The sequence below is a fragment of the Falco naumanni genome, chromosome 1 (assembly GCF_017639655.2).
Source record: "Falco naumanni isolate bFalNau1 chromosome 1, bFalNau1.pat, whole genome shotgun sequence".
In the NCBI taxonomy this organism is placed as follows: Eukaryota; Metazoa; Chordata; class Aves; order Falconiformes; family Falconidae; genus Falco; species Falco naumanni.
In genome coordinates, this window is record NC_054054.1 from 1351902 (window position 1) to 1379199 (window position 27298).

Consider the following 27298-nt stretch of genomic DNA (forward strand, 5'->3'; position numbering starts at 1 on the left):
CGCTGGCGGGCCCGGGCTGCGCGCGGCCATGGTGGAGGGCCCGGGCTGCGCGCTCTGCGGGGAGAGGCTGCGGGCGCGCGTGCGGCGGGGCCAGGCGGTGCGGGCGGCGCGGGGCAGCCCTGCGGCAGCCGCAGCCGGCGGCGCGGTGAGGGGCCGGGGCTGTGGGGGGGAGGGGGCGTCTTTCCTGAGGGGCAGCGCCGGGCCGGGCGCGGGGGTGCGGAGCTGGGGCTGCCGGGTGGGTGCGGTGGTGCCGCCGCCGGGTCTGGGGGAGAAGGGGCGGATGGCGGGGCTGGCGCTGAGCGGGACGGTTGGTGCGGCCGCCGCGGGCTGCCCGCCGCCCCCAGCCCCCCCGCCCCGCTCCGGGGCGCCGTCTTTGTGCGTCCTCCCCGTTCCGCGGCGTCCTCGGCATCGGCGCGGTAAATAACCCTCAGCAGGTGAGATGTGTGTGGAGCGGCTGAGGCTGTAGAAACTTTTGGAAGTCATGAGGGGAAGCTTTCAGAATCGCTCCGGTTCACTTGGCATAATTTTTAAGATACCATTTAGCTTCAGGAAACATGCAATACGAGGAAAATAATTGTAGTAGTTAATAATTTTAATTTTCTGTAACCTTGTAACTCTTCACAAGTCTGAGTGAAACACAATGGAGAAAGGTACACGGCCCGCAGAGAGGGAGCCTTTCCTTCTATAACCGCTTTAAAAAAAATAATTTTAATTAGACCAGCTGTTTAAATATGACTTCGGCATCTGCTCTCCGTGTACACAGTAGGTAATTTTTCCACTCGTTTTTTCCTTTCTGTTGGCGGCATAAAATAATTCACCAGCGTAAAGCTCCGCCAGGGCTGGTGAGGCCGCCGGGTCGAAGGGGGGACGGGGACGTCGGCCGGCAGCCCTGGGTGACACGGCCGTGGAGACACGTTCCTCCGGCCGCGGTTCCAGAGGAGGCTAGGCCGCTGCTGCGCGCCCCTGGGTTTGCTTGGCTGTGAGAAACTGTGTGTTGCTTGTGTCCCAAGTAAGTATATTGGATGCTTCCAGACAGAAAGTTGAGGAACTTTTCCCCACCTTCAGAGTATATAAGGCAGGTGTAGGAGAGCATCTGATTAATGCATGGTAAGATAAGGTAGTACATAAATGAAAGAATAATTATAAGGAAGAATGTGATTCAAGATACACCTGTCTACGATAGGCAGTCAACCAGTAAGTATAGGTCTGTATCTTTCAGGACTAAGCTTTTTGAAGGAAGGAGTTTTACTGCTGTGGTTTCAAAAAGAAATTTCTTTCCCTCAAATAGATTGATGTTCATAACTTTGTACAGTAAAAGTAACCTGAGGACAGACTTTATTCATTGGCAAATGACTGTCATAAGGGTCTTGGGATTTTTAGATCTCCCAGTAGCTAACCATGGCAAAAGCCTTGGTTGCTGCTGAAGACTACATTGTTTAAGAGACTTTGTACTATGGTGTCTGTAAGGGCTTGCCATATACCAAAGTGGTATGAATTTAATGTAAAATATTTTGAAAAAAACAAGTTACTTTTCCATCTCTGTCACTTCTTACTCTTGTTTACTTTAAACAAACCTGAGTGGCATAAAACTGCAATAAACCTTGTTGCACGCCAACTTGCGTTAGTACTGTCATTGGAAGGCATGAACTGTTTATGTGAGAGCAAAGTTGTCCTTTGTTCATATATTGATAACAGGCAAAGTAAATGATGTTGACATTATGCAAAAATATTTTTCTACTTGACAGAATAATAGCCATAAAACCCTCTAAATTTATATCACTTCAAGGTAATAATACAGTGGGCAATTGTATGGAGAGTAGCTCTGAAATTTCACTAACTAGTTGAAGCCTTGCTGATTTGTCTGGGTCGCTTTCATTTGTATTTGCATTGCAATTGAATGTTGTGATTGAAGCACTGGTACAGGTACCTGCCTTGTAGTTAGAGCTCTGGTAACAATGAATATGCTGCTTGCAGGTTTCAGCAAGGGCTGAATGGACCTCCTGAGCACCTTGAGTTGCTGGTCAGGCGGACCTTTAAGGCTGAGAAAAATGGGCTGGCAGAAACTTAAGTTCAGCGTTTGCAGAACTTGCAGAGTCCTGCATTTGGAAGATAATAAAGTCATGCAATGGCACAGGCCTGGTTGCTGGTCAGATGGAAGACAACTCCACAGAAAAAAGAGGACCTAGGGTCCTATATCATCTGGGTCCAAGTCACCAGCATACCCTTCCAAGGAAGAGTGGTTCTTGCCTCTCTTCAGCACTTGCAAGGCTGTATCTGAATTACAGTGTCCAGTTTTTGACTCCCTGGTAGTGAAAAAGATACGTAACATATTAGAGTGAGTCCCCTAGTATGATTAGCAGGCTGAAGTGCACAATACACAAGGAGAAGCTGATAGAACTGGGGTTTTCTTGTTCTCTTCAGCTATCTGAAAGGAGGATCTGGAGGAGATGAAGCAAGACTTTTGTCAGAGGTGCGTGGTAGGGTGAGAGGCAGCAGATGCAGGTGACTATAGGAGAGATTATGATTAGGTATTAGGAAAATTCTTCCACCACAATAGTCAAGCTCCGGAAAAAGGGCCCAGAGAGACAGGGGTCTCCATTCCTGGAGCTACTCTGAAGTTGACTGGACAAGGCCCTGCACTGCCTGGCTGAAGTCAGTCCTGCTTTGAGCAGGTGTTTGAATTGGATAACTTGTAGAGGTCCCTTCTTATAATTTCAGTGGAGTTTCACGTGTTAAGCAAGAAAAGATTTTTGCTTCGATCTCATAATTACCCTCTTTCTTGTCTTGTAGTACTGTCCCACCTGCTCTTCAACATCTTCTGAGATGAGACTTGAAACTCGTAGGAAGAATGGAGTATCTGTGGGCTCAGTGGAAGCTTTTCTATAATACACAATGCCCCATGTGAAACACTGAAAGCATATTTGCATAGGTAGAAACTCAAGCAAAAGGCTTAGGGAACGATGTAGGTCTGCAAATGGCCTGACACTCTGACAAGTATTTAATATTCAAACTATACCTGTTTAGTTGACATCAGCCTGAAACTCTTACTGTACATTCATGACTTGAAGGAAAAGACATAAAATACCCTGCTAAAAAAAAAAAAAAAAAAAAAAAAAAAAAAAGAGGTATTGTTTCAATTTGGAAAAGAATGAAATAAGTTATGATAGCATTAGCAATAGCGACTGTCTGCTTCCTGGGTTAATAATCCCATTGTTTTTGGTAGAGCTGCTTAAGGAGAAAAGATACAGTGTTGTCCAAGTTGGAAAATTAGTTCATAGAGCTACTTGCTGAATGTGTACTGATGCTAGAATCAAAGTATCGTAAGATCTGTTTTAATCTTTGTGTGTGTATACTTGTTTTCAGACTGCTGCAAGTGAGGAGAGAACCTCTGGTCACGATTTCCTTGTTGGATATATTTACAGGGGTGTGGAGACATTGGGAAAGGAACTTTTTCTGTATTTTGATCAGAAAGCTTTAAGGTAAGAGGTGACAAAAGGCTTCCTATGGGTTCAGACTGTGTGTATTTTGGGGGGTAGGTTCTTCCTAATGTCAAATTCAGAGATTTGGAAGTTACAATGTTACAGAGAAAACTCAGCAGCCTCTGCAATGCTGGAAATACTGGGTAGTTGTTTACATTTTCACATAATTTACTGCTTTATTCGTAGTGTAAGATGCCATGTAAAGGTATCTCAAAAGGACAGTTATTCCTTTAAACACTTCATTGCAAACACAAAATTGCATTTTCTAGGGACAAAAGTCAGAGAAATGCATGCAGTTAGTTACTTGATGTCTTCCACTACAAACTGTACTTAAGTTTCTTTTAACTTTCCTTAAGAAATTTAGACTGAAATTCTGTACTTCATTATCATAGCAATTGAATCCTTAAAAATTAACCCATGAAAAAAACTGCTAAACTTTAACATATTCTTTATGTATACATTTATGCTCTCTGTCTTTTTTTTAAATGATATTGACAACTCCCTTGTTTGGAATTATGGTTTCAGATTTGGCAAGTGAATGGTTTGGATATCATAAATCTAACTCTTAACTTTCTAGTGAAGCCATGTCTCCTAGACAGATGGTAAAACTGTCAAATCAGTGTTTGTTCATGCTTTGCAAAGCTTACTAGGGGTTTGTTGGCGTGTTCAGGATTTTGTTGTATGCTTTAACCCCTTGGACATCTTGTACTAACCACTGAGGTTGTACTTGGAATATAGTTTACTTTTTCTAGGTCAGTATGCTTCTGTACTGCAAAATAACAAAAAATGCACAGTGTAATGGACTATTAAAAAAATACCCTCTCATTCTTAATGGCAATTACTACAGAATATGTAAGTAAGGCCCTTATATATAATATGTAAGACTTTCATTTAATGCTTTTCTTTTACCCTTCTACTTGCAATGTAATTTTAATCTTTATAAATCTTTAAAAGGGAAAACAGTGTTACTTCTACATTCAGCATCGTCTTTGTTACCTAATGACTGATCTTGGACAAAGGTGTAAGGTGTAATTTTTATAAATTTAAAACTCATAATACAACAAAGACCTTACAATTCTGTAAGATAATGTTTTGCCACTGACACTACTGTTATAGGAGGGGGATGGAACCAAAAATTCTTGGCTGCAAGTACAAGAGTTTACAGGGGTCGTATGCTGGATACAGAAAGGCAGTGATATATTAGTAGTTACCTGGGATGGTGTGTAGACTAATCTTTGGTAGCAGAGGCCTGCTGGTTATCAGATACAGGGCTATATGCTTATTTTTCTTAGTGTTAGAGAAATGCAACTAGTTTTACAAGCACATACCAGTCTTTACACGACAGTTATACAGGACTGCATATATGTTTAAAGCTACCTATATTTGTGAAGGATAGGATTATGGTCCTAATCAGTTTTTCTTTCTTTGCATTGTACTTTATTAAATAGAAACAAAGAAGAAAAAGCAGTTTTTTTAAAAAAAGAAAGATAAGTCAGTTATAAAGGAAGATAAAGGCAGGGGAAGTAACAGACACAGATGTTAGCTGTTTTCAAAATCATATTTCATGTATTAAAAATTGATTGAATAAGCAAAGAGTAGACTATACAATAAGAAAACATTGTTTCAACAGACTGAATTACATTATCAGAAGAAAAAAGTAATTACTAAGGAACGTAAGCATTTTGCAAAAGATCTCTTCAAAGAGAAAGAAAAACGTGGCCGAGTTCTAGTATGGAAAATATAATCCTTTGACCCTGAAAGATCTTAGGTAATTGTTTTAAGCTTTCTGGCCAATGCAATGACTTACTGTACCTAATTAAACAAACCTTCAATTATTGTTTGATAATAAGCTTAAAAGTTTCATCAATTCTTCAGTTATTGTAGCTCTAGAAACTGCATTTAAGAAGCCCTCTTAGCCATGTCACTTATTTGATTAGAAACATTGTAGAAGTTATCTACAGGAAAGGTTTCCTTTACACAGAAGGCAGAAGTTAGTTATCTGATAAGGAAGGCCTTCATTTTCTTGTTTTAAAAATGTAGGTTGTGCATCTTAAAGATGTTGGCGGGAGGTAGAGGAAGGCTTCAGAAAATGCATTTTACAGCAGTCTAAGATTGGCTGCCAGGATTGTTATTGGGAGAGGAAATAAGGAATACGCCTTCAGGGAATGTATTAGTTCTTTATTAAAGTTAACTCTCAGATATAGGGCTTTCTTGTCATGAGGAGGGTTACTGATATACAGATTCTGTATCTGTACAGTTTCTCAGCGTAACAAAACCAGCTCTTCTCGTCTAGTAAGATTACCTGTAAAAAGCTGGTAGTCATGCTGGAATAATGTTAGTCAGACATCTCTTGTGACAGACTGGGCCATGAAAGGTAATTAACTCATTTTATGGTCCTGGATTTTCTCAAGTGGGGAATGACTGCCTGGTGGGAGAAGATAACCTGGCCATGAAATTGTTTTATGCGGTTTGGCTACTGCTTGCCTGACATGCAAATGAAGAGGATACTTCTGAAGTGTTGCCATGTTGTGGGTAGCAATTAGCAAACAAAGTTCAGTTCAGTATATTTGCATCCATGGTGGGCAGTAGAAGCTTTTTTTTTTTTTTAAGAGTACAAACGAGCAATGAAACCTTCTGAAGAAATTAGTACTTCTGCTTTTTGATGTCCATTTAAATAAGGACATTAAAGTCACTGAAAAAAGCCAAGGGGTTTTATTGAAAATCTGAGGATTTTTTTCCCTATTTTGCCTTGAAAGTCACTTATACAATCAATGAAAACTGAACAAATTCTCTGATACTTGCAAGTTGTGCAGGAGAGACTTGCATGCTCTGCATTTTTTGCCATGGAAATGATAGTTACGTGAGAGAGGCTGTCCTGGGTTTAGTTTCTATGTTGTGCTATTAATGTAAATTTGAAGTGATAAATGGTTTAGAAAAGTTTCTAAGAATTATTAATTCACAGATGTTTTTGCATAATTGAAAATGGATATAAATATTTTTAGGAAAGAGATAATTGTTGACGCCAAATCCCTTAAAGGAAAGACATCCACTCCCTTGACTGGAAATTGCATCTTGGCCCTTAGAACCAGAATTGTCACTGTTTTTTCCATATAATTGTATGCTGTGCTGCTACTAATCTTATTTTTATGGGGAAAAATGTTTTAAATAAAAGCAGATCAGTACAATATTGTGTAGCACTAAATTCTAAAACCTCACCTTTTTACTTAAAAACAAAAAATCATCAACTCCTTACTGCTAGCTATCATTGAATAACAGATCCTAGGTTTAATTAGCATGGCCTTCCTATTTGTAATTAAAATGAGAAGATTTCTGTTTTGCACTGTTTCAGGACATCAAAGGTATTGAAACACATTGCAGTGACATTTTGTAAATTTCTTAAGGCTTTTGAATGTAAACGTGTAGCGTTGACTTCTTTTTTTTTCTAGTCATGAACTGACAGGTCACTAAAGTAGCCAGTAGCTGTGATTCTTAATGCTCCTTTTTAACAATATACAGGAGCTTGGTAAATGAAAATATCAGCTATTAACGTGAACGGTGTTTCTTTAAAAAGAACTTTCTGGAAGCATTTAGTGCATTACCATTTGGTACCAAGATGCAGGAGTTTGGTTTAGAAAGAAATTTGACTAGTTAAGCCTCTGCAGTAACTATTCATGGCACTTGAGAACTGGAAATGGCTATTGAAAATAAGTGTCTGAAATAACTGTGTCACCTGAACTGAATTGTAAGAAGAGTGTTTTGGGAAAACCGGTTTGGTTTTTAAGAATAAATAAATACTATGAAGAAGTTACATAAAGAGCTAACTTTTAAGACTGTGCTTAATGAAATGTTGTTTTTATCTGTTTTATCTGTAAATATTTAAAATAAGAGGGGTTAAACGGAATTGTACGCATGATGTTGTGTTTCTTTGGACATTTGTCTAGTTTAATCTGTTAAATCTTTTCATAACTACAAAGTAATCCACCTTTTCTGATATACAATATATGGAAGTAGGACACTCCCTCTCTCATGATTTTTTTGGGACTTGAACATACCAGGTGAATCTGTAATAAATAAAATGTATGAGACCATAGTCAAACTTGTCCTTTGCTTAAGTATACTAGCTCCTAGTAGAATGTATTATAAAATGTAAGTCCTCTTAAGGCATCAGTGATCTGTAAAAGGAATGCCTGAAAGAGTCTGTTCTGATCCTTTGCCATCTGTGCATTTTTCCATTTATTTCTTTTATTAATTTTTAATTGACATGCAGGTTTTGCCTTGGTTGTAGGCAAAGAAAAGCAGAAAACAACATATGGCAGGTGTTAATTACTTTATGGTGCTATTGGAAGTAGCTTTGATATGATAACAGTGTTGGCAATATGGGGACTGGGATCTTTCCTTTCATACCAGGTGACTTTTGCCTGATTTAACAGAAAATTGTCTGGTAAAGTAGCCTCATTTTGTCCAGCTTCCCTGAGGACTTAAGAACCTATGTTGGAAGACCAGCATGGCAAGTGAAAAAATACTAAGCACAGTACACCAGAAAAGTGTGTTACTTAATGATCAGGTTTGACTTCAGTATAATGAATTATGAAGACAAAACTGCTGTGTTTTGGAGTGGTTTTGACTTGGAGGGGTTCTTCTGCAGGAATTGAGCGTTATGTAAGCAAGTGGCTTTTTGCTGTGTCACTCAGTGACTAGAATTAATGTACATAAATACTGACTTGGTTAGGTAAGAACAGTTCTTAACTTCAAAAAATAGACTAGTGTAATGCTTGGAAATGTTAAGATAAAATACCCGTAAGAAATCTCTTTCTCTCCAAGGATTCACTTCGGTATGAATGGTTCCATGCGCATTAACCCCGATGGAAGCAAAGACAGAAATGGGGCACTACCAGTTTTGGAGATACAGCTTACAGAGGATACCATTTGTTTTTTTGAGGTGACAGTGGAGTACAGGTAAAGCAGAAACTAACCAAATTAAACACAGCTTGCTTTTTTTTTCCTTTTCATAACATTCTTTTAAGAACATAGTGAAAAATCACCCACAAATTAAGCGCTTGGATGCCGTCAGAGACACAAAGAAACAAAACAAAACTTTCTAAACATACCGTATTTATTGGTATGGTAATTTAATTTTGTTACTTTTGTATCAGCATTTACATACAGTTAAAGTAGTTCTATGCCATAGTCTTACTAGTGTTCAAGCCAGGGAATGAAAGTGGATTTAATTCCATCCTTAGATGTGAATGCTGAACCCCATTACTCCTTTAATTTCCATGCAAGTCAAACTTCCTTAACAAGAATAAGGACCTGCAGTGATTACTGGTTTCAAACTTACATGCTCTCAAGGTTGTGTTTTTATTTTTGTTTTCTTTTTGGGAGCAAAATGATATAATTGTTGTAATTTATATTAAGTGGATGTTTTTCTCTGTCAGCATTGTATTTCTCACTGCTAATAAAAATAATGTAGCGAGCTTGATTTTAAATTATTTGAGGCTTTTGGGTGAAAAGAAACATGTAAATTCAAGTAACATATATGCATATTTAATATGACAAAACATAAAAGCTTATGTATGCCTGAGACTTACTGTCAAATGATTATGCTTAATCTAATAAAATCAAGGTTTAAGAAAATATCTCTTTTATTGTCCTCTTGTAAGTACTGGACTGTGTAACCATACAGTTAGTTATGGTTGATGGTGCAAACACATGGTCTTGCCATGTTGGAAGTAGATTTAAAGCAAGGACCTGGCAATTATTTTTCAAACTAGTATGAACAAAATGAGGATGATTTCTTGTATGTTGCACCCAATGCATGTTCCATGCATGTATCATTTGCCTGTGTTTGGGAGGGGTGATTAATGTGATTTCTCTGCCGCTTCTTGTCACTGGTATTTTCATGGTTTCTGTTACCTGCATATAGTATTCTATTATACTTTCATGTGTTGTTTTTAAAACCATACTGCTATATTATCACATAATAAAAATAAATCTTGATATATTTTTATTTTCCAGAAATGCAGCTGAGAGTAAGCAGAAAGTGAGAATGATGAAAAGCTTGGATGTTTGTTCTCCAGAGTTTAACTTCTTAAGAGCAGAAAGTGAGATTAAGCAGCAGAAAACCCGCATGTTGTGTGATGTGTTACTGGATCAAGCAGTATTACCTGGAGTGGGAAATATCATAAAAAATGAAGCACTGTTTGACAGTGGTCTTCATCCAGCTGTTAAGGTGGGTGAAATGTGTAAAGATTGGTTTTAGTGACACCAAAGTATTAAGAATGTAAATACTTATATAACATTTTGTTATCTTCTTAGCTTTGGTTTATCAACTGTCATTTCTTAAGTTACTTTGACACAAAATTAATGTTTTCTTACTCTACCTGGCAATATTCGTCATGGCAGTCCTTGGAACCTGTTGCTGCTACTCCTGCCTCACAGAGTAGACATACTTTGTGGGGCTAAGCCTTCTCTCTTACAACTTGAAACCTCCCCTTAGTAGGGAATTCATTTAACTTTCAAATCCTGACTTTGTCTGCCATTCTGTTGTGCTGCCATTAAATTGTCTGCCTATAAAGAAAGTGAAAAGCGCCCAGGTTTTCTTTGTTCAATTTCTAGCCAAAACAGTTTATGTAGTGGAGTTGTTTATTTCTGCAGTTGCTTCTGCCGCTTCCTGTCCTGCTAGCTGGCATCATTTGCTTTTCCACCATTGTTTACCATACTTCTTTTTGGCTAAGATCCTCAAGCAGGCCTCTTCAGACTTTGGTTGAAAAGAAGTCTGATGTTTACAAAAGAGACTGAGATTACACAGAATGTAAAGGAAAGCTGGTGAAGATAGTAACTGAGAGGTTTTTTAAACATAATATTTTGAAAGTCCTTCATAGGATCAGTCTGGATTTTAATTGCATCTGCAATGTGAACTGGCAGAGGAAAGAAAAATCGTGACTTACGTTTTTGTTAAGAACTCAAAATCTTATTTGATTGCTAAGCCTCTCTTTGTGATGCCTTTTGCTCAAGTATTCTTCCTGAAGACCTCTCACAGGAGAGAATCTCTGGTGATAGATAGGTCTATCATAATCCATGAGGAGATTAAGAGGGAACTAAGAGTTGTTAACTCCACACAATTCTTGGGATCAGGAACTCTTAGCTCAATATAGAGGAAGAGAACAGAAGTTTTTACCTAATGTTTTGCATGTATGAGGCAAAGTACATTGTTTGGTCTTCATGCAATGAGCTTGTGTAGCATAGAAATCTAAAATGTACTGTTCTACTCAGATGATAGATATAACGTGAAGTCAGGGAATTATCACAACAGGAAGCAATGCAGTTCACCGTCAGCTGAAGGTGTTCAAAGTACCCCTGCATTACAGGTCTTTCTGCTGTTGTCCCTTAGCATTGTAATATTCTAAAAACCATTCTTGTCTTACAGGTTTGCCAACTGACAGATGAGCATATACGTCACTTGGTGAAAATGACACGTGATTTTACCCTGCTCTTTTATAAGGTATTCTGAGAAACCTCCAAAACTTGACTCTGGCATGTTAACTGTATGTGATCATCCAGTGAAAACAGTAAAAAGATGCAACAGAACAAGTGTTTCCGTGAATAGGAATGTTGGCTTGTAGGCTCTTTATTAATTGTGAATTGTTAAATGATGGAAAGATGGGGAAGTCTAGACTTGTAAGAATGTGCACAGCTTGGCCCAGTTGCAGTAGAAGAGTTTGACAGACGCTGCCCGAGTTGAGTTTTGCTGTGCATGCGCTGTAACGTCACTCTGAACATGTCAGAACTGGTGTAGGTTAAGCACACACCAACATGTAAGATAACATTAAAGGTCACTATTCAAACTGGGAACTAGAGATTGCCCCGGGGAAGTATGAAGGTAATTTATGTGGCTTCCTTTATGAGACTTGAAATAGCAAGTATATTTATTTGACTAAACAGATTGTAACTTCTAACAAGTCTTTTTTTCAAACTGAAACAGCATTTTTGATTGTTCAAGTGAAATAAATTCCAGCTTCTCTCTACTGCCACAATTTCAGAAGGATTTCATTTCTTCCTCTGTAAACTCTGTAATTCCTGGTTGCTCTTTAACTTTACAAAATAGAAAAAGAGAGAATTTGATGTAATTCTTGTATGTTTTTCTTCTTTAAGCTGCATGCAGAGAATTTGAACAGCAGCAGTGAAATTCTTGTCTGTTTCTCTTGGTATTCATGAAAGGCAAGGAACTAGTGCAGCTAAAAATTCTTTTTTTTTTTTTTTTATTTTTTGGTAGGCTAGGAGGATGGCACCTAACTTTCCTAATATCATCATTCAATGATAACGGTTAAAAGTGTATTTTGTTTAATAGTCTGCTTAAAAGTCTTCTTTCCCCCAACCCCCCAAAGACTAGTTTAGCCTGTTGGCTAGGGAAATCTTTTCATGCTCCAAACTTTGTAGGGAAGTCTACCAGTAAAGAGAAAGCTTCCAGTTCTGCAACAACTATATAACTAGGAGATTTAAAAATGTCGCAGGCTTTTAGACTGACAACAAATGAACAAGCTACAATAAACTGTAGCTCAGTTTAGCCATTTTCAAAACTTTCACTATCTATACTTAGGAAGTATTCACCAGTCAAGTGCTTTTAAAGGACAGCTAGCCTCCCCCTGCCCCAGATCTTTTAAGGTAAAAGCGTAATGAAAATTGGATAATACAGAGGGTAGTGCTTGATCATTTTTTATAGACTGTTACAGAATGTTTGTAGTAACCTTACTATATCATTTCTAATAACACCTTAGAGATGCAAAGATGAGGAATCTTGTTTGTGTAAAAAGCTGTTGCTTTTGTTTGGATTTAAATGACTGGATGGGAGATAACTACTAATAAGAAACTGTAAACCTTGAGGAGAAATGTTGAGGAGAAAGCAAACTGCTTGTGAATATTCATGCAAATATATATTATTAATTCCTTCTGATTGAATTACTAGATTGTATTGGCAAAAGCATTCTTATTCAGCGAGGCTGATGAATAAGAGCACAGCAGAAGCAAATAATGCTGTGCTCAAGAACACCTGTATTTTGGGAGAACTCCAAGGGTCTTCATACGTTATGGAGCTAGAGCTGTTCAACCCTGCCAGGGCTGGGCTGGCATTGCTGGGCCAGCTGTGGCATTGTTTGATCTGTGCCCAAGGAACTGCAGTTGTAGTGCAGAAACGCATGTGGCTCTGCAGAGTTGGCTGCGTCTCTACTGGGCTTTTTTCATTTAGATATTTTTTGTTTGTTTTTCTGCCAGTTTTAGCTAGAGTATACCTATGCTGGTTCATTGTGTGTTGTCTCCTGAAATGTGCCTGCTTGTCAGCCCTCTGAGCCTCTTCAGGTCACTGTGCCCTTTGGACTTGTACTGTACGTAATACAACTTTCTGCCAGGACACGGGGAGCTTGCCATAGCGCCAAGCAGCTTTTCAGGAGCCAACCTGTCTGGCATGGCCAGGGCTAAGATGAAGCTGAGCAACTTTACTGGGTGCTACCTGACTCCTACAGAATCTCTGAAAAATATCTGCATTGTGCAGTTCTTCAGGTTTTGAGAAGATTGATTAGCCCAGATTGTAGAGTCGGGTCTGAGCTGGCTCTATGGTGTGGTTTTGGTTCTTTTTCGGGTGAAGGAGGGTGGTGTTCATTTGGTGGTTTATGCTTATTTTATTTGTTTTCTATGCCGCATTGATTGGAGCTTATCAGCTCTAAGGACATTCCTTGCAGGTGCCAGGTCAAAGACGACTGGTGCTGAATCAGAGCTGGCTGGTCCAGCTGAACTCAGGCAGTCCCTACCTAGCACGTATTTGCTTGCACCAAGCTACTATGTGGTTTTTTTTTGTCTTCTGTCTTTTATTCCATTATATGGAGAATTCCAGACACTTGCACCTATTTAAAGTCAAGTCTTTTCATAAAAGAATATGAAATACAGATAATAGCCCTTATGAGTGTGCCTTAAATATCTTTAAGTAGCCATTAAGCTGTCAGTTTACATAGAGTTTTTTTTGTATTTTAGCATCAGTTGAACTGTAGAAAGACTGACATAAAATTTACACTGGCTCTCTAACTTGCGTTTTAAACATGTTCTGTTTTAGTGCCGTAAAACTGGGTCTCCACTCTTCAAACACTACAAAGTGTACAAGCGCCCAACCTGTGGTCAGTGCAATGGGAAGATCACTGTATGTCGTTTAGGAGAGAATAACAGGATGACTTACTTCTGCTGTCGATGTCAAAAGGCAGATCCCCACCTCGTCAATATTAGGTATGATGGTAACTGTAATACTTAAGCATCAAAGTGCTTAAGCACCTCAAAGTGCTGTTACAGTAAGAGGACCTCAGTTCTCAAATAGAATGGGTCCTTGTGCATTTTGTATCTAAATTCACTGAATTTGCAAAAGAAAAATGTTTTGGCCGTTGGTATTTAAAAATCGTTAAAGGCTTTTGATATCATTTCCTTTAAAGGCCTCATCTGTTATGAAATAGTTATTTCTCTAATCAAATGTAGGAATTCCAAAACAATTCAGAGTACTCAAAATTATTCGCTGCTTTTGGAAAAACTGCCCCATGTTCTTGGTGTTATCGATATCTGGTGTGGGTGTTTACACGCAACTGAGCTGAATGGCATAAGGTAGGAATTTGTGTGTCTATTCCTTTTCACAGGGTAGCACCTTCAGTCCCGGAATATCTAGATAGCTATGCACCTATCCAATTTTGTTCTGGCTGTAGAGTTACACTGAGGATAACTAAAACTTTGGTAAATTCAGAGTGCAGCAAATATCATAGGGCTTAGGACTTTTTTCTTCCTCATTGGATTTGAAAAGCTTGTACTACAGGTGTGCCACAGAGACACTTTCAGTTTCACATAAATTGTGCTAGCAGCAGCTTTCCTCCTTTTATTTTAGGAAGGCACAAAACGCATTTGATATCACAAAAGGTCAAAAGGTAAAAGTTCCAAAAGCACTTTATTCAGACTCTTACATACTTAAGCTGTTCTTGAAAATTTTCATCTGAGGTTTCAGAGTCTTGTATTTTTATACTGAGCTCTGTCAATCTAATAAAAGATACTGCTTTGCTTTGCAAACTTTGCCTTCATTAGGGGTGTGTATATATATATATTTTTAGGTAAGATTTACAGAACACACAAATCCCTCTCCCACCTCCAACCTTCTGTCAAGATTCAGCTGGCTGAAGGGATTTTGGGTAAAGCTTAAGAATCTCCTTTGAATACTGATCAAATACAGAAGATTCCAGCATGGAAGATAAATATTTCACACGCTGATAGCCCCAATCTGCTGTATTTTCAGAAAGTGATGATGATATATGTTTTGCAGAAGGGTAGGAAGACAGCAGTGTCCTATTGAGTCAGGTAACTAGAAAATGTTGCAAGGAAAAAATAATCTTTTTCTCTTGCTGTTCTACAACAAGTAGTGGTTTGGGTTTTTGTAGTTGATTTTGGTTTTTTTTAATAAATAATAAACAGTGGTATATTTCAGTGAAAAACATGGTAATGGCAGCTATAACATTAAAAGATTGGGTTTAGTGCTGTCCTCATCCTAATGGTCAGGTCTTTGTGTTCTACTACTCTGTTTTCTGTTATGCAGGAACTGTTACCAAATAAAAGTATGTGTAGCTCAAGGGGTTTATCAGTCATTCCAAGCTTTTCATATCTGAAGACTGGAAGGAGCCCGTGTGATCAGTCTAACTGGCTGCAGACCATAAACTGTAGAATTTAACCCATTGGTTCCTGGGTTAAGTAGCTTATCGTTTTGCTTAACTGAAAAAATGAAGAAAATACCCATTATAAGCTTACCTCATCAAATTCAAATGCACCATGAATCTTCAAAATACACTTTTTCTCCCATATTTCATGTTCCAAAATGGGAAGTGGGGGGAAATGACATGACAGATGGACGAGGGAGATGATGTGCAATTAAACTCCAAATGATATGCTGAATATATTCAGTCTAGCAATGCATTTTTGATAACTGAGTAGGGCAACTGATCTAATAATGTGAAAATACCCGTTTTTAACACTTCCAGTTTGGCAATTTTTTTATCTAGCCACAGTATTTTGGTGAATGCTATTGTAATGTCTGTTCTACCTCTTGACAGCACAGGATCTTTGGTATGTCAGCAGTTCTCATTATCCTCCTTAGTTTTGCTGTTGTGGAAGACATGTGGTAGGTAGTGGCTGTCCCTGCCATTATCTTAGAAATCTAGCCTGTTAAGGAGAGTGATAGGTCCAGGGAATGTCACAACAGTTCTGAAGTACAGTATTTGCATTGTTAACTGAAGTACTTAAATACTTAGCAAAGCTTTTGACGCTGTCTCCCACAGAATTCTCCTGGAGTAATGGGCTGCTCCTGGCAGGGACAGGTTACTCTGTGCTGGGTAAAAAACTGGCTGGAGCCCAGTGAGTGGTAGCAAATGGAGTTCTATGTGTTCCCCAGGGCTCAGGATTGGGTCCAGTCCTATTTAATATCTTTATCAACGATCTGGTTGAGGGGATCGAGTGCACCCTCAGTAAATGTGCAGATGACACCAAACTGGGCAGGATTGTTGATTTGCTTGAGGGCAGGAGGGTTCTACTGAAGGAGCTGGACAGGCTGGACCGATGGGCTGAGTCCAGTTGTATGAGGTTCAACAAGAAGTGCTGGGTCTTGCACTTGGGTCACACCAACCCCAGGCAGTTCTACAGGTGGGGGGAGAGTGGCTGATGGGAAAGGGCCTGGGGTGCTGGTCAGCAGCCGGCTGGACCATGAGCCAGCTGTGTGCCCAGGTGGCCAAGAAGGCCAACAGCATCCTGGCTTGTGTCAGAAACAGTGTGGCCAGCAGGACAAGGGCAGTGATTGTCCCCTGTACTGGGCACTGGTGAGGCCGCACCTCGAATCCTGTATTCAGTTTTGGGCCCCTCATGGCCAGAGGGACGTTGAGGTGCTGAGTATGTCCAAGAAGGGCAACAAAGCTGGTAAAGGGTCTGGAGCACAAGTCTTATGAGGATCAGCTGAGGGAACCGGGGGTGTTCAGCCTGGAGAGGAGGAGGCTCAGGAGGGACCTTATTGCTCTTTACAACTGCCTGACAGGGGCTGTAGGCAGGTGGGGGTCGGTCTCTTTTCCCAGGTAACAAGTGACAGGACAAGAGGAAACAGCCTCAAGTTATACCAGGGGAGGTTTAGATTGGATATTAGGAAGATTTTTTTCACTGAAAGGGTGGTCAAGCATTGGAACAGGCTGCCCAGGGAGGTGGTGGAATCGCCATCCCTGGAGGCGTTAAAAAACCCACGCAGATGGATGCGGTGCTTAGGGACATGGTTTAGCGATGGACTTGGCAGTGCTGGGTTAGTGGTTGGACCTGATGATCTGAAAGGTCTTTTCCAACCTAAATGATTCTATGATTCTAAATTATTTTTTTTAATTCTAAAAGTCTCTAAAAAGTGCGTAATCCCACAAAAACTACAGAGAAAAATGCCTGACAATTTATCAACCACAGTACCTAAAAATTTAAATACATATCTTAGTGAAGATATAAGTTCAAGTTACATTTAACATGCTAACAATGCTTGGATACTGTGACCAAGTCCTTGGTAACATGTAGTGATAGTAAAATAGTAACTGATTGTAAATCAGTGTTTCAACATAGGAGGAATTATAATTTATAATAATATATATTACAAAATGAAATTAAACCTATAGAGGTGTCTGGAGTACAGATTTGGCTCACCAGTCACAGCTTGGACATTCCTCAACTCTTTCTGATTAGTAGAAGAAGAGTAACAACAACAAAAAAATATCTGTAATTCTGAACAGGCTCCTAAATGTTAAAAGGCTTTCCAGCAAATGGTGACATACCAGAAAGACTTTCTATAATTTAAAACTTTTCAGTTCTGTTGGCTGTTACGATAGCAAAGTAGTCTAATGGCTATGCTTTAAATAAGAGCAAAAAAAGTTGTTTGCTAGATTCTGTGGCTTTCTGTTGCTCAGCTTCCAAACAGTTCTTCATCCAGTAATGCATTTGTAGCATTCTGTATAAGGGATGGAGAAAAAGTGCTGAAAGTCTCCCTTTCTCACCAAGTTTCTTACTGCAGTACTTGAAAATGGTAGGGAATTTGAGAAGCCGAGGCATTGTGCTGCAGTGCACACCCATTCACTATTAATTTTCTGTCCATTTTCATTTAAATATTTTTATTTGTATTATTTCTGCAGCACTGGGAGAGATTTGCCTTTGAGGTAAAGAAAAAAAACTACCAAACTAACCATGACACGGTGTCCGAGCTATGACAGGCAGGCATAACACCGTGCAGTACTTGTTCTCTAGCCCTGTGCCTCCCTGCACGCAGTGGTGTAACACAATTTGTAGAAGAAACGTCACAAAAGACTAACATCATTCTTTTGTTTCACAGCACACTGCCAACTCGAAATAGCCTAATTGGCTGGGCATATGGCAGGGGGTCATGTCCTAATGAGCATGTAGCTCAGAAATCCGAAGAGGAGTGGACGTGTATGCGCTGTACCCTAATAAACAAGCCTTCTGCTGACATTTGTGATGCCTGTTTGACATCAAGGCCTACAGGTATTGAAAAAGGTTGCCTGGAACCCATACTGGGAAAGGGGGGGAGGATTGCAGTTTTGATACCATTTTTAGAATTGTGGTAGTGAATTGTTAATTGTATTTATATAACTTTAGCTAACTTAGATTTTGGGGAAATCTTCAACAGATAATCATGGAAACAGTCTTGTCTTAAGCCCTAGAAGTGCCTCGTCATCCAGCTTTGGGTGCAGGTGGGATTCTATAGACAAGCATCTGCAGTGACCCTTTGTTTTTACTGGGGCAAGGAGTGAGACAAAATGCCATTTTTTCAACTCTCCTTAAAATCATTAGAAGCTTGCAGTGTGTGTCTGACAGAGAAACGACCAGAGGGCAGAAAGAGAATTACCTTTCTTCCATGTGAACAAAAGCAGTATATTTTGGCACCCTTTCTAAAGGGATGCTGGGTTTCTCAGGGGCTAGGTTTTTTCCTCCAAGTTCAGAGTAAGGATGATTCTGGACTTCTTACCTAAAGTTGTTGTTTGTCTCTTGCTGGAGCTTTTAATGCTGCTGCCTAGATCTGGTGGGCAGAAGCAGCTGTGAATGAGACCTAGAAAGGGACAAGAAGATGAAATGAGTAACGTGCTAGGTTCTCTCCAGATTCCTGTATAGAAATTTAGATATTAAGAAATGATGAGCGAGGTAATGGACAGCCTTTCCACTGGGACCTGTTTTCTATGTGAAGAGGAGCTTTGTATTCTTTTTCACGTTCTACAGAAAAAGTGAGCAAATTACTCTGTGGAGGGATTTACAGAAACTTATTTGGATCAAGACTGTAGCTCGGAACATTTTGAATTGCTACATATATTCTAAGAAACAAAGTGTAAAGGTGTGCATGTGTGTGGCTTTTTAGGGATAAAGCCAACTGTCTAACAATTCCATATTGAAACTTCTCTACCTCAAAAACTAATACTCCACTTATTTCACATTGTGTAGTCATTTATTCAATGAAGTGGCTGAAATCTGCATATTACAACTTACTTTTCTAGCTCCAGTGCTGCAAAACTGAAAGAAAAAATATTTGTCAAAGATATACGGGCTTTTTGTACCTGAGAAGAATTAGTGTTTTTACATAGGCTCCAGGACCTGTTGTTAAAAGTTCACTGAATTTAACTATATGACTCAAAGTATATATGCTGAAAGTGCCTCCAAATTCCCAGATGATTAAGTAGTGACTTTATGGTACTGAACTTGGTTCTTATAAAACAACTTCCAGTGCTTTTCTTAAAGCATTGCTTCATTCTAGTTACTCCTTTTATGAATGGAGTAATGTGTGTGAAACACTTTATCTTACAGTAGCTAAAGTCCACTTCTTCAGGCCAGGAATCGATAAAAGTATATCTTCATGCCTTACATGACAGCTGTTGCCAGCAGAGGCTAATCTTGTATAATTCTCCTGCGAAATCAGCACCAGGAACCTGAAAGTTTTAATTTGTCCACAGACTCAGATTTGCCAACTAACATTTATCCTGGAATTAATACTGTCAGCTGGACATTAAAATATATAACTGCATGTGCAGAAATACTTTATTTTAAGCTTTGAAACAAACCCCTGTTCTTTCTCCTGTATTTCCAAGTTTCACTTGTTTAGCCATATGCCATTACTGAAAGCAGGCCTGGAATTTGAAGATGTGTTAGACTTGGTGGAATATGGTTACAAAAATTCTTTTTTAAAAAATAAGACTTATTGTATTGCATTATAGGAGTGGTATTTGAGATTTTTTTTTTTAAATGGTTTTGCTTACCTCTGTCTTTTCAAACTTGAAGATTCCTTGCCTTCTCACTTTGCTCATTTTTTGCCTTTTGTGTTGTTTCTATAATTAATTACTGTTGGCAGAAATGTTTGAATTTTTTAGGACAGAGTACTTGGTATGTAAAGTCAGCTGCTGGCCATGCAGCTGAAATAATTCAGTCTGTAGACAGAGATATTTACCATTACATCTCAATTCCCTTGCTCCTTGACTAAGTACAAGGCCGTGCTCCTTTCTTAAACAAATCTGAATGCGCTGGGACACGCATGTTTTGCTGTGCAGCAGTGGCAAAAGGGAAGGAGCCTGGAAAACAAGTATTGTTCAAGGTAAACTGTAGGGATTCTTTGATTCTGAGTGACAGTGGCTTTGGAGAGAGCGTGTCCTTGTGTATGCCTTATCTACCCATTTGTATTCTGCTTAATTCCCTCTTCCTTGTATGGAGGGAAGAGGTAGGAGGGAGACACTTGCTGGAGATGGTAGAAGAGGATGGACTCTGTTCTTGAACACTATGGCTTCGCAGCTACTTAACGAAGACTGCATATAGGCACCCAATAAATTTATTCTTTCCACTCCTTTCTCAGGAAAGATTACCTACAGACTCTTTATTTATTAAATTGGCATTAATAAGTTATGCCCACTCTTTTTGGAATGATTATTGCCTGCTACATGGGCCTCTCATTCTGTGAAGAAACATACTATTGTTCATGTCAGGAAATAAATGCAAAGTAAATGTCTGAACTGCTTGCTTCTGAAGCCTCTTACAATAAGGGATCAATAAGTTTGGATGCGCACAATGTTTGGAAAGGACGGGAACCCTGAAAGCACTAGAAACCCCAACAAATGATTATTCCTTCTTATGTCAGCAGTAAAACAATACTGTAAAAATTGATAACGTATTGCTGCTGGAGGTACTGTACCCTGTGATCTCCCACTGCTGGGGTTATGAAAGGTTATTTTGAAAAATGTAAATGTTTTGATTCCTGTATTTTGGCCAAATTCAGTTTTGTATGGTTAATTCTCCAATAGCTTTCATTTACAGAGTACTATTCACATCTTGCCCTATTCCAGCAATAATAATGTTATCTTGAAACGCATGTTGTACGTGACTCAAAGTGCATGAGCTTTCTTATTGTAAGAAACTTGGTACTATATCTAATCTGTCACAGGTTTTGACAACTTTCAAGATGGTATGATAAATTTACTCTTTCACTCCCTGTATGATGACTTTATGAATCCAGATCAGAAAAATGATGTTATCACTCTACACAGATGGATTATAACCAATGACTTATTTTTCCTTAGTTCCAAAGACAGAGAATGTTGAAGATTCTGCAGCCTTTAACATAAACTTAAGTACCCTTGTAATGAATTCAGAAAACCGAGCACAGAAGTAAAGATCAATAGGAAAGCTGCATTTGGAAGCACAACTCTTGTCTTAACAGATCTTGGTAACAAAGCTGTTCTGAGAACTGATACGCAAATACCTGATGGACACTCTCAGCATGTTGCTTCAAACAGCAATTGTAAACAAACCCAAACCAATGTCTACCAGTCAGGGGGAAGCACAGACAAGGATTGCTCAACACATGTAACTGCTATGGCTTTGTCTTCCTGTCAGCAACCTCTCTCTTTCAAACACGTACAGAAGAAACAGAAAACCAATCATACACCCTCGGTTCACCAATATAACACAGCAATCAGGTATGTATTCTGAAATGTACACAAGTCTTTATAATCCCATAAACCAGCTTTATCCCTGAAGATTAATGGAATACTGTGCTGTTGGGTGCAGACGCTGTTGTCTTTGGATTTCTGCCAGAGGTAACTTATTCTTGGGTAACTAAAATTACACTCAGATTTCAAAAGTACTGAATGACCTAGGCTGTCACTGGAAAAAGTCCTCATTTTGGCATCTGGCCAGAATTTCTGTTAACTAAGCAGCTGTTCATATTTCAGCTATTCCATGGAATAGGACAGTATAGCTCTAATAGGTCAATAAGCACAGACAACTACCTGAGGAGTTGTCTGATCTTAGAATCGTAGTTGCTATCTGCTTAGAAAGAGCTTGAAGTCTTTGTGAAAGATAAGGAAGGCAGCTGAATGAATAGATTCTAATTAAAGTTATTGTGAACTAGCAGTTTTCAATGTTCTTCCATGATATGAAGCTCTGTACAGGTACCGTGATGAACTTCCCATCATTATTTTGTCTTAACTTGCCTCCCCATCCTATATGTAACTACTTCAATGCTCTATGCACCCTGAATTTTTATTTATGCAGCCCTATTCAAATGCATCCATTGCCTAGTTAAGAGAAATGTGAGAACCTATTTAGAGTTGTCAAGGAAAAGTTGGGCAGGCATACACAACAGGAATGGGAGTGCAAGGTAGATGTCACTTAAGAGTGGTGAATTATGCAGGGTGAATGTGAAGTATTAATTATATGCTACAAAATTCTTGGTTGTGTCTGTTCTGAAATGCAGAAATTATTTCTTGCATTGTTGAAGCACCGGTTTGAAACAAGACCTCTATATGAATGTATTTTCTCCTTGCTGTCTCAGTAGAGGACTACAGAGAACTGAGGATGTAGGCAGGATAACTGAGAATACAGAGGAGTGCAAAGAAGAAATGAGACCATATCAGTCATGATAATGGGTAGTTACAGCAAGTCATTAACTTAAACATTAAAAAAACCCCAAACCTCCAAAACCCAACACCAACTTTGTAGCAAAAAACAAAGGTTTTGTTGTTTTAATGAGGTGTTGGAAGGAAACTGCTGGTGTCTGCAGGACTGCAATCTTCCAGACATAAAAGAGAACATAAAATCCCTAAGATGATAACAAGAGTGAATTAATCTTTTCTTTTTAGTAAGGTTTCATCACTGCTTTTCTGCTTTATTATTGGGAAGATACATTTCAGAGTATTACTTGTTTTCATGTTACTGTTTTTAAGTAAAGCCTTGTGTATTGCATTCAGATAATCTCTATCTCAATCGTGAGGAAGAAAGAAACTTTACCCCATTCAGACAGCACTGTTCTACCCGCTCAGCTGGATGACTTCTTATCTGAATAGGACTTGGAGCATTACTGTAACTTTTTAGTAAAGAGGGTGGGAGTCTTTCTGTAAAGCACACAAATACCTTCAACCTGGAGTAATTACTGGGTATTGGTCTTTTTACCACTGAGAGCAGAATATGTTGGAATTTGGGGTAGGCAGTATTAATAGTGATGGTAATATTTATTTCGTTTGTAGATTAATTTGAGTACTTTGAAATGACATAAACCATGGGCTAACGCTGAGGGAAACTGGCATAATACCTGCAAGAAAAGCACACAGTCCTCTCTGCTTACTATTAGCAATCATTCAGCTTTAAAGATGCAATAGGTGCATTAGAGAAGTTCTGTGGCTGTCATTGTGTGTAAAAGTACACTGAATGAGCTATCGTAACCGTAGGAGAGAGTTCCTTGGCTGCTAATCCCTTTAACATTACGCAGGAGTAATTTTGTAACCTGTCATTACAGCACACCTCCAGCTAATAGGACAGATGACGGCCGTACGTTAAGCACGGGACATCCTCGCTGCAGTAAACACAGCCGCCTCTGCAGCCTACGAGTTGTGAGAAAGGACGGAGAAAACAAGGGCAGGCAGTTTTATACCTGCCCTCTGCCCAGGGAAACGCGCTGTGACCACTTCCAAGTACGTATAAGGCTTCAGGGCTCTTCTAATAAGCACTTGTTCCTGCAGCCTCCTTGCCCCAGTGATCTGTAATTGTGGACAGATAGAATCCATTTAAAGTTGGAAGTAATTTTAAATACTATTGCAAACTGAATTGAAACTAAAAGCATAAGAGCAGTTTTAGTTAGTTACTGCTGAGAAGGCACCTGCTTGTGCAAATGCTCTTAATCTGCTTCTGTGTGATGTAAAAGAGGCATAGCAGAAATGTTGCTTTGAAGGGACTTGTACAAGTTGTTTGGCTCAGTCTCTTGCTTGAAGGACGACTATGGCAAACTCTAGATGTAGACTTCACCCACGTTTCTGTTTAGCCAAAATCTTGAAAACAACCAAGGATGAAGAGTCTGTAATCTGCGTGGGCAACTGCTCCCACTGCTGCACTAACACCTAACCCAACCTGCCAGCCGCAGCTGCTTCCCATGAATGTATGACTGAGAAGAGTTTGACTCAGTCACCTACCAGCAGGTAGTTAATAACTGAACTCAAGACAGTAATGACTATTATGCCTTAATTTGAAGAAAACAATGTGTTAACATCAGTTAAAAGTTACACCAGTTTAAAAGTGCATGCAGTTGCAATTCAAGAAAAATCTAAAATCTGTGATCACGAAAGAGGTAATGCTACCTTTACTACTACTGCTAGGAAGGGTTTCTTCTAGGGTCTCCCCTGTAGATCTGTGTCTATTGCTGGTTTTAAAGTAAGGAATTCTTAGCCATCACGTATGCTAAAACTGTGCCTAAAATCCTGCTTCTTTTGGCAGTGGGCTGACTTGGATTTTCCATTCTGTAACCACGGCAAGCGATGTGTTATGAAGACGGTGCTGAAGATTGGTCCCAATAATGGAAAGAATTTTTTTGTGTGCCCTCTTCAGAGGGAAAAACAGTGTGGCTTTTTCCAGTGGGCAGAAAATGGGCCAGGTATGCAGGCTGTTCCTTGATGTTGATGTTCTAGTTACCTGCTTAAGTGCATACAGCTTTCCCTGTAATTCATTTTGTCTTTTTCCCTGTTCACTGGGTAATTAGTAAAACAGCTCCAACAACATAAAAAACTGCAGATCTGGAAAGAGTCATTTTACGTAGTCCTATAGAAATTAAACACTACTTGTATGCTGCATACTATTTTGAAGTAAACATCTAGCTTGCAATATATTGTGACATACTGTTATATTTCTAATAACAATATCGAACTTTTATCACATACACGTCACTGCTGTGCTGACAAACTTCATACTTTAAAGCATATGTGATTTATAGAATTGATAACTTCAATTTAGATTCTTTTACACTGTTACACTTCCATAAATATATTTAGTAAAGGTGAATAAAAAGAAAATATACTTATTTTAATACCACTTCATGCATTATTTCCTCAGAGCTTAAACTGAAAAAGCAATGGACTGTACAATTCAAATGTTGTTACCACAGTTGAATGTGTGACCTTGCTTACATTTGGAAGATAAAGACAAAAACTGCCCTAAAATTAATACCATGAGTACAGTTTTCTTAATTACATATTTTAAATCCAGGTCTTAACATTTTATTCTAGTTGCTTCTGAACCTTTTTCCCGCAATCCACGTGTAAATGCATAATAAAATCATACCTCTCAGGTGGTTAAAACTCAGTTTGTATTTGCTTGTCTTACCACTACTTGATGAAGCAAGGGGAAAAGCAAACAGCATGTGCTAAGCTAGATGTGAAGTACAGCAGAAGCAGAATTCTTAAAATCTTCGGAGCATGTACTATAAATAACAGGGAAGATGAAACTAATGAAGAATATGGCCAAATTATTGAATCACATTCGGTTTTTAAAGAAAGTGATGGGAAGCAGTGTTGCTTCCTGCCAAAAATGTGTGAGATAGCTTTAAAAGCTTGCAAATGGTCCTTTAGCCAACGTAAATACTTCAGAATTAATAGTTCTCAGAAATGACACTAAGTGCCTGGTTTTGGGTGGGTTTTTTTGAGGGGGAAGGTCTACTTAATTTTCCTTAGAAATATGTGGAACTTCAGTGCAATGTATATCTCCCATGCCACGGTGCAAGTGAAACCTATTAATTCTTGTCCTAACCAACAGAAACTCAGAGGCTTTTCTTCTTTTCAGTAGCCTTTGAAATATTTTTATATTTTCCTTATAAAAGATTCCTTTCACATAAGCAGATCATAGAAACCATAATCCTTATGTTGCTCAATGGACTCATTCCAAATAAATATATCTCCGTCACGAAGCCTGTTATTTAAAGTGAGGTACAGAACTCTTGAGAACAAAACAAGCTACTTCAGAGGGTGAAGACTGACTTTCCACTGCCATCTTTCTATATGATGCTACTTGTTGCAACGATACGTCGCTGCTAGCTTGTGCTTATCCATCTAAATCTTTTAAAATTGCTATCTCACTTGTATAGTTGATCACTGTGATAAAGTGTTTGATTATTTTTAAATTTGTACGTGTTTTGAATGTTTTGCACAGGGATTAATCTTTAATAAATCAAAAAGAAATAAACACAACCATTTTTGATCACTTGCCTTCTACAGCTGTTAAGGTCTTACTGAAGCTAGAAGTGACTTTTTCAAACTTCAGCAGTTCAAGATTACCAGTTGGGCTGTTATGTCTTTTATCTTAACAGCTAGACAAGAAGTGAGTATCTGTTTACATGTAGCACATAGAGGGTTTAAAGTATTAACTGGTTTTATTAGCTACTGCAATCACTTTCTTTTTCTGTTCTTATATGTCTAGAACATGTATGTTTTCCTGTTTTTTAAAAGTATATAAGCAATATGGAAAGTTAAAAGTGCATTCATCCTCTGAGGATGCAAAAATCTGAGTTCTTTATTGAAATGAATAGTATGTCCAGCTAACTAAGGACTAAACTAAGGCAAAGTATTTAATATAAAATATTTTGTCCTGATAGTTGGGAGAAATGATACATAGATTAACCAAAGTTTCTATAATTTAAAAGCATGAGAAATAACCTACATTGAAATCTTCTGATTACAATAGTAAAATTTTAATCTTGAATAAAAGTTGTATTTTAAAAAGTGACTTTCTGTACTGCCTTATTCCTGCTGCTTTCATCCTAACTACAAATGTTAGATGGAATAACCTAAATTAGGCTAGCGTAGGCTAGCCAGTTGAAGTACCCAGAGCGGGTTGCGGGTTAGTAGCTTGGACAGCTGTAGTTCACTGTTTACTTAGGGAGATTGCAAATCAGAAGTTTTATAAAGCCTCTGACTGTGCATGAAGTTGCACAAAAAAACAGGTTAAGAATTGTAAGCATCTATGTTTCTCTAAAGATATTTCAGAATGGCTGTATCACTGATTGATATAACAGTTTTGGACAAACAGTTGTTTTAGGAAACAGATGTTTAGCTCATAAATCCAGGCAAGAGGTGCCATCTAGCAGATAAAATATAAATTTTTTTCCGAGGAATTTTGAAAGGTATAAAATAAATTTAAGAAGTTTAAACAGGAAATAAGGCAGGATTCGCAAGGCAAGGTATGGCTAATAAAGAAGGGCAACATGAGTTTTGTTTATGGAATAAATGTTCATTTCATAAACAAAGTTTTAAATTTAGAAATGAGATTACTGCCTAACACTCAAACAACTTTGGGACTAGTACATCTTCCCTAAACTTCGTGAAGACAGGGTACGCTACTATCAAGCGGAACTTAACTGCCCTTTTACATTACTAAGGCTATTATGTTATACGTTAAATAACAAGATTATAAATTAGTTAATTCTTATCTCCCCTTTT

At 38.7% G+C, this 27298-nt stretch overlaps 1 protein-coding gene across 1 annotated transcript; it reads left to right on the forward strand.

Annotated features, from left to right (window-relative positions):
- Positions 1-28: 28 nt before the first annotated feature.
- NEIL3 (nei like DNA glycosylase 3) lies at positions 29-25169 on the forward strand. The gene is given in 11 exon segments (XM_040599575.1): positions 29-145; positions 3364-3479; positions 8301-8435; positions 9495-9708; positions 10906-10980; positions 13579-13745; positions 17884-18053; positions 21122-21163; positions 21166-21520; positions 23338-23512; positions 24309-25169. Coding segments are annotated over 11 exon segments (1743 nt in total). The 3' UTR covers positions 24486-25169.
- The last annotated feature ends 2129 nt before the right edge of the window (positions 25170-27298 follow it).